Here is an 8,155-nt window from a genome sequence, read left to right as displayed (position 1 = left end):
CACAGCTCAACAAAAGCAAGTTTGGTTTATTTGAATGGTTTCATTAAATAAGTCTACAAAGGTAACAAACTGAAGCACAAAGCGCAATCTTACAAGAAGCGCAACACCCGGAGTTAGTGCAAAATGTACAGTTAATGGCTGCTGAGAAACCCCAAGGTTTGAATTCAGTTTTAAACAGTGTACATTGTTAAATAACGTAAGGAAAACATTTATAATTCGGAAAGTTCTTTTTAAATGTGGAAAAAGGTACTCAAAGTGTACTATTAACACAAAAATAATTTAAACAGTTCAGTAGCACTAGCTCGTTTCTCTAGGCTTCAGTTATTTCATCCACAGGAGGGCAAAAAAAAAAAAAAATCAACAGTAAATAAACTTGTGAATGGGGAAAAGACCTCAAGATGACTAAAACCAAAACCAACAACATGCTGCATCTGGCTCCCTCTACCACTGGTACAAAGCACTCTCACCCATCCTACAACCCGTTTAATTTCCACAGCGCCTCTCACCCTCTCCCAAAAGGAATAAATGAGTCAACACTTTGGTAGCAGGATCTGAAACAAATACCATGCTCTTTTCACCTCCCACTCCTAAAACTTTCAGCTTTCACGTGTATCTTTTGGCTTAGACCAACTTAAAAAGAACAGGACTCTTAAAGAAAGAAGGGTGCAGGTAGCCAGTGTCTAGTGTGTAACTCCTGGGATGTGTCAATGAGGTTGGAAATGTGTCAGTTCCCAACTCAGGGTCAAGGAGGAAGCACCCAAGAAACGAGGACTTCTCTCTCCACATTCTCAGAGTATTCAGATCCCAAACAGCCAATTAGGTATTGACAGAAAACTGCCTGTTACAACTAGGTGTAGATAATACTGGTTGGTTGTAGTTATTTGGGAATATGGGTATGAAACTGTGAGTATTAGTTCTAATACAGAAGTACAGGTGGCACAGATTCTGACTGTGCAACCATTTGGACATTGTAGGAGAAAAGGGTAGGAAAGTTAAGAAGCACTTTTTCCTACAATGCTTAGAAAGTCAGAAGTGGGTCCATTTTCCACAATACAGTACTTCAAGTGGAGAAATGTGTGGTACCTGTACAAGAGGTGGAAACAACCAAGCAGGTTTCCTTAGAACAACATTTTCCATCTTTGACTTGGCACTGCCATCCTTCCCAACTTAGAATCTAGCCCGCTCCCTTCTCATCTTGTTGAATTTCTTCTAGGTTTTGTTAGTTCACTGGCCAGGCATCACTTCAGACAAGCTTGTCCCCACGTCTCCGGTCCTTATCTTTCACAGCTCATAACCCCCCCTCATTCTTTCTGAAACAGAACTTCGTTTTCAACCTCTGATGCCAACTTCTCACTGTGCTCATCTCACACCTGCTCTAGACAAAACTGTTTGAACGATTTAAAAAAAAACAAAAACAACAAAAGCAACAACAACAACAAACCCACTTTCATTTTCCCTTTGGCATATCCACTGCTGGGGTCATATGGACCTAAGATTTCTTTCCACATACCCTTTGGTGACCTGGGGTCTGGTAAGTTGATGCTAACAGCAGAAGCAAGAGAAGTCCAAGGCACTAAAATATCCAGCAAGCAATACTGGGAGAACAGAAGTATTCAAGTACAGTAATTTATACAATTTTACATTCACATTTATTTATCTAATACAATGGAAATACAAAGGAAAAAGTTAAAGTGTCTTAATAAGTAATGGACAAAGCTAGCTTTTTTTTGTGTGTCTGTATGTGAACCTTTTAAACCTTTCAAATTTTACTCTTAAAACTAATGTTGTCCAACAACATTTATATATCACAGTGTTTCCACATCAAAACTGATGGCAAAATTCATGTCCTCAGGGAACATCATTGTTTTCCCTAATTGCTAATGCTGCAGTCAAAGCTGCTAATATCTTGCTTAAAGCATTAATGACCTATATAAGAAAGGGTTGCAACCCCAGTCCCCTGGTATTTTTCACTAGGTTGTAAAGGAAAAAAAAAGAAAGTGGGGGTAGGGATCAGAGTGGGAGAGAACCTTTTTGTCTTAAGGTGTGCATTCTTGTGGGAGTAAAGAATTTGGGGCATATGTCAAAATTAAGAGCTCTACCCCACTCACAGATATATATGGGGTTTAGCTTACATTGAGCTCTTGGGGTGATCTGGTAACAAGGCTCTCTTCTAGCTCTAGGCCTTACTGGTGGGTACAGAAACAGGAAAGCAGTCTCAGGCAAACCCCTCCACCAGAAAGCTGCTCTTTCTTCTTTTTGAACTCCCAACAAATGGAGAGGGAGGGTGGTTCTCCATTCTAAGGGCTCAAAATGGTATTAAAAACATTCCCTTCTGGCAAGAAATAACCAGTTAAATGCAGCACTAGTAGTTAGTATATAGGCTACTTCCCCAACCCCCCAACCCCCAGCATTCCATCTCCTGCCCCCAAATCTATTTAGTTAACATCTTCATGTCTGACTAAGTGGTCCGCAGATTGGAACCTGGGGGATTGCTGATGGACTTCTGCAAATTGCTGATGTTGAAATTCTGCAAGGAAGCAGTTCCTACAGGTTGAAACTGGCCAAGTGGCTGTGGCGCTGGGCCACCTGTTCCACTCCACTGAGTGCCAAATGGGGCAGCTGGAAAACCATACTGCTGTGGGGGGCACATGGACTTGGTGAAGTGACCTAGAGAGGTAGCAGATGCTGCAGAGATGGGGGCTGAGCCACCCAGGTTTGAGGTCATGGAAATGCACAGCTGCCCAGGAGCAGAGAACTTCCTTGCCATTCCAGGGCCCTAAAAACAAGAAAGAAACAATGACAATTTGATGTAGGTATAATACCAAGAAAAAAATGTATGATAACTACAATGCTGTTCTAGAGCTTGAGATGTTTTAATCTTAGTGTTAGCAAAACATAACAAAGCCTCCTGCAATATTTATTGGCTCTATGTTTAACAAGGCGAGAAAACTTGGGTATGAGATATGTGCATATGTGACAGGTGTATGTGTGCACACACAGGTAGTGTAGGGTACCGAAAGAAAAGGGTACCAAAGTGATTGTTATTTACTCAATAATGTTAGAATTCATGGGCTGCTGAAGAAGGTGGTGGCAAGGATGGTGTACCAGTGTTGGCAGTTCTCAGCTCATCTGTGTGTTGGTAGCCTGGCAAGTTAGGAAAAGTGGAAGACTTACCTCATAATTCATGTGTCCTTTGCTCCCTCTCCTGCCGGAAAGATTCATGGCATCTCGGGCCCAGTTGTCTACCAACTTGTGCAGGTCATCTGTGAATGTGCCCTTCCTACTGGAAGTCATGGCAGGTGGCTGAGCCTGGGCAGCCTGGCTACTCACTGTTCCCCCAACAGTATTTGTGCTGCTGGTCCCTAGAATGGCAAGCAACACAGTATTAGCATTAAAGGGGATCTGGGATATGCCTCTGGGAAAGGGGAAAATGTAACAGGATAATGAATGGCAAGCCACAGAATGGGGAGAATAATTGGGAAGCCATGCAGGATAGGAAAATACCAAAGTTTTATTTATCCATTTGCTTTTGCATAACAGGTAATGAAAATGGTTTCATTTCCATAGCTTGTAGATAAGGCTCAACAACCTGGGATGATGGAAGCCATGGGTAAAGGCTTCTTTCAAAGCAACCTGTAATACTGGGACTGTCTGCCAGTGCTCTGTTCCCAGCACTACACTGATGAGGGAGTGATATGGTCCACAAGGCTAGCTGCTATGGAACTTTGCAGAAAGCAGGGCCAAAGAAGTACTGTGTGCTGGGTAAGTTAAAGTACAAATGCAGAGATCAGTGCTTGCTGTGGAAAGATGGGGTTCCCAGATCATGTAGATACTGTGGCATTCTTTAGTCAATCTTTAACAAATAGAAGTAACGAGACACCACATGCTCTGTTCAAAACATTTTTTTTTCTCACCTGGAACCACAAACATAAATTTGTAAATATAAACTTGGAAAAGAGTCAAGGCCCCAACTTTTCTCAATGTCCCATGAGCAAAGAACTGAGATTTGGCAGTGAGGAAAGATGTGCCTGAATCTCTCAGGTCCAGGAAGTTAGTTTTCTTGAGAACTTGTCTTTTAATTGGTTCAAGGAGTCTTATCCCTTCTCCCCACTCTTCCCAATGGAACAAGCACTCCTGGGTAGAAGCAACAGGAAAATGCAGCTGAGGCAGGGGAGGGGAAAGGAGGCATAGAGGTTATGATGAAGGAATTCTATTTCTATAGTTTGATGAAAAAGGAGGAGGAGTCTGTGTCCTGCCTGATTTCGGCTCAGCTGGAGGGCACACTGAAGGTTATTCGGAGAGGCAAGTTTTGGGGAAGAGGGAAAGAAGAGTCATGGTCTCATTTTTGTTTATATCCCCTTTTATTGTCAGACTTCACATTTACTACATAGTAAACAAAGGTTACCAAAGTAGTGAGCCAGGAGGCCCTATCATACTCAAGGAACCCTGGGACTAAGTGCATGCGTTTTTCTGTTTTCAATGCCAAAGCAGCACACCAGAGCACAGCAGCACATCTGAAGCAACCCTACCTACTACCACCCCCTGCAATCCTGTTTGTGCCAAAGGGTGTATATTTTATCACCTAAGGAGTGGCCCACCAAAGCATAAAGCATGTCTGTGCTAGAGGAAAGCTAACTCAGGTGAAGCTGCAGAGTGAGGATGCTCACATGCGTTTTCTGGTCACTGTGGCAAGACATGAATTACTGCAGTCACATGGTGTCTGCTAGAACTGCAGGGGATCGTTACCACACACCGCGTAAAAATTGAGTAAATTCACCTCAGTACAGGAAACCAAGTGGGAGAATATAAAAACACAGGAAACATCTTTCCTTGAATAGCAAATGTGGGAAAAGGTGCAGTGAGAAGAAAGCACAGGCCATGAGAATGGGCATTCACAACAGTGAGGAAACCCAAAAAGCAAGCATGTGGCATGCACAAGGACTAGCATCCTGCTGGATGACGCGCCAGATGATCAAAACAATAGAAATATCCACAAGTGAGTAGAGCTGTTGGTGCCAAATGAGAAGCCAAGTCAGGGTGAGCACTGCTTATACAGAGAGCTCATGCCAGAAGTCACACTTCTCTAGTCTGTTGCTAGTTGCTCTTGATGCTGTGAGGGCCCTTTAAAACCAAATGCCATTCACTTTAGTCTACATTCCTCAATATTGGATTCTTAACATGAGGTTTACCTTATAAGGGAGAGTCACCCCATGGTTAGCCTTATTTACTGTAGTTTCTGACTGTAAAGTAGGATTAGTAGGCTTTCTGCAGAGAGTGCTAACTTTTAAATCTTTTCAGTCCCCCTGAAAGCTGTATAGATATCCCTAAAAGTAGATTTTGTTTCTCTAAATTCATGATTTGAGTTTCTCCTACCCCTATACTGGCAGGTTATAAGCCATTATGAGCCACACTCATTCTAACACTCTAGACTCCTATAAACTGCTAGTATTAATTTCTTAGCATCTGCATTTTATTTTAATGAGAACCCCCTAGGCTAAAAAGTCAAGCTCTATAATCAAGTAGCATTCCTCTCCCCTGTAGCTGAGCACCAACTTCTACTGAGATACAGAGGATGTTGAGGACATGGCCCTCTGTGTACACTTAGATTACTGTTGAGTTTTCAGTGTTGATGAACAGTGGTGGAGTGGTGGGCACATGCTCACTGACTCAGAGACTCTTTTCTGTACAGAACCTAGGCTGCCTCCATCTCCCCATTCATATCCATGGATGTCATAGATACAGACTAACACAGCTGGACTCACATGAGAGAATTATGAAGTGGTTTCTTAATCTGGAAGTGGTAGTAGTAATAAAATATAGCAGCAATTAAGCACAATAAGGTATATTATCAGAAAAGGGTGCAGGGATAGATGAAAATTAGGAATCAGGGAGTTATGAGGCTTCATAGTTTAAAGAACTCATGGCTTTGCAATCAGGATCAAAAGTAACAGAAAGAAGATAATTACTACAGAGCTGGTTGCAAGGACAGACTTTTTTCACCATCTTCCCTGAAGCACAAAGAGAGAGCAGTGTGTTAAAGAAGTATCAGTATAATCTTTATATGAAATCTCCAAACAGCACATAGAAGCCCAGCAAGAGAAAGCAGGAGGGGACAGATGGGTAGGACCTGGCAGCCCTAGATGAAGAGACAAGTCTAGGGACAAGTCTAACTGGCTGTGAGTGTTAACACAGTTGTCAGATGGACTGTGAAGTCTGGATGACAGATGTTGAGCTTTTACACCTCACCTTTATTTCTAAAATGAAATGTGACATTCTGGAGGAGGGAGGAACAGGTCTAACTGCTTGAATTCCAAATACCCAAGCAGTACTTCCATTGACCATGTCCTACTTCCTGTTTCTCCTGCTGGGTTGTTACAAAGCATTTATATCAGTACCACTGTTATGCTTTAAGTTGATTTAAAACTGGCTGTTTTATTTCCACATTCTAGACACACATTCCCCCCGCCAATCCATATAACCCATCCCTTCCAGAATTTTAAAAGTATGTGGAAAACAAGCAACCTTTAAATATAGATAGAGCATTAAGCCAAGCCGTGCTTCCAAACTATTTTGAGAAGATAGGATTAACGTGTCCAAAACAAGTAACGGACCATACCCTTCTTCCAAACACCTGTTTTCTTTATATATATTTTAAAACATCTGCCTTCTAGGATTTGTCCAGCAGTTTTGTATGACCTATCATCATGCACTTTCAACAGGTATAGGTCTTCATTTAGACTCAAAGGGAAGTGGTAAGGTTTACCACTTCTAATCATTTTCAGATCAATACTGCCTAAACTTAATAGTATGCTGTGGGACACACAATTAATTCAAATGGCGGGTAGGTATCAGACTTCACAGAAAGAAGCTCTGGTTTGCCTTCTTTCTTTTCAGACATATCAGATTATGGATCACAGGACTGGGCACATTTTACTGCAAAATACCCATCCTATTATTAATGTCCTTTCATCTTTCTAGCTGGACATACAAATTAAATGTTTATTCAAGTGTGCTAATAACATGCATAGTCTGAGCTAGTCTAATCAAAAAAACTACTGATAGAAGTATACCCAAATCATGCATGCTTGGAAACTACCAACATGGGCAATGGCTTCCAGCCACTTTGTTGAAGAGCTCAGCCCTGGACCACTGGCATGTGTGGGAATGTGGTAAAAGAAGGCTGTAGGTAGAACCAATCCATGACTAACATGTCAGTGAGGGAAACAGGTTAAATCTAATACACAAAGGTACAAGAGAACAAAGCAGAGTGTAAATTCTTCCCACCATGAAGAGGCCAAAGGCTCTCTGAGTCACATACAGAAACACTGATGGCTTTAGCACATGCATTTAAAAAGCACTTTAATAACCACACCAGAAGTTTGAGGCCTTAACTGATTGTCATCCAAAACTCTAACAAAGTTCTTTTTCTTTCTTGAGTTTTTTTCTTTTTAAAATTTTTCTTCCAATAAAGACTCTGGCTACCTACTAATACCAGACAGGTTTTTGCTAATCACAGGGAATTGAGAGTTTTCTAAGTAGCAGTTGTTTCTGTGGACAATATCTTATTTAAACTGTACAATAGCCTTAGGAAGCAGGAACTGATTTCACTCCTTACAGGGAGAGGACAATACAGGGCAATTTGGTCCTGGGCTGCCACTTTCTTCTTAAGATTTGTTTTTATTTCATGTGTATGGGTGTTTTGCTTGCATGTATCTTTGTGGACCATATGTGTGAAGTGTCCCAAGGTGAAAGTGGGTGCTGGATACCCTAGAACTGGCATTATAGTTGTGAGCTATCATGTAGGAGTTGGAAACTGAACCTGAGTCCACTGGAAGAGCAGCCAGTGATCTTAACTGTTGAGCCATCTCTCCAGTTCCACATGTACCTTTTGTGATTTGTTCTTTTGTGAGTGGGTACATGTGGAGGTCAGAGGAAACCCTCAGGTGTCAGTCTTCATGAACCACCCACAGTCTTTTCTGAGGAAGGGTCTCTCATTAGCCTGGAGCTTGCTGACATAGCTAAGCTGATCTGGTCATGAGACCTAGGTTCTTTTTTTTCTCCAACTTTTCTAGTACTAGGACAGCCCAGCTTTTTAGCTTAGGTTGTAGGGTCAAACTCAGGTCCTCAATCTGCATGGCAAGCATTTTACTGAGGT

At 41.8% G+C, this 8,155-nt stretch overlaps 1 protein-coding gene across 17 annotated transcripts in view; it reads right to left on the bottom strand.

The window, feature by feature from the left end:
- Positions 1-6: 6 nt before the first annotated feature.
- Wnk1 (WNK lysine deficient protein kinase 1) overlaps positions 7-8,155 on the bottom strand; it is a 124,488-nt gene continuing 116,339 nt past the window's right edge. For 9 of the 17 annotated variants that reach the window (XM_057777615.1, XM_057777623.1, XM_057777637.1 and 6 more), the window contains 3 exons: positions 5,967-6,008; positions 3,175-3,362; positions 7-2,776 (listed from right to left, as the gene is read on the bottom strand). In XM_057777615.1, the coding sequence (XP_057633598.1) occupies positions 2,459-2,776; positions 3,175-3,362; positions 5,967-6,008 (548 nt within the window). In that variant the 3' untranslated portion in view covers positions 7-2,458. Of the gene's footprint in view, positions 2,777-3,174; positions 3,363-3,385; positions 4,284-5,966; positions 6,009-8,155 lie in introns of those variants that run through there. The other 8 variants (XM_057777646.1, XM_057777684.1, XM_057777702.1 and 5 more) reach the window with 2 other exon arrangements.

This window comes from Chionomys nivalis, chromosome 1 (genome assembly GCF_950005125.1).
Source record: "Chionomys nivalis chromosome 1, mChiNiv1.1, whole genome shotgun sequence".
Lineage (NCBI taxonomy): Eukaryota > Metazoa > Chordata > Mammalia > Rodentia > Cricetidae > Chionomys > Chionomys nivalis.
The sequence above is the reverse complement of the archived record's forward strand: the minus strand, read 5'-3'. Positions and strand labels throughout refer to the sequence as shown.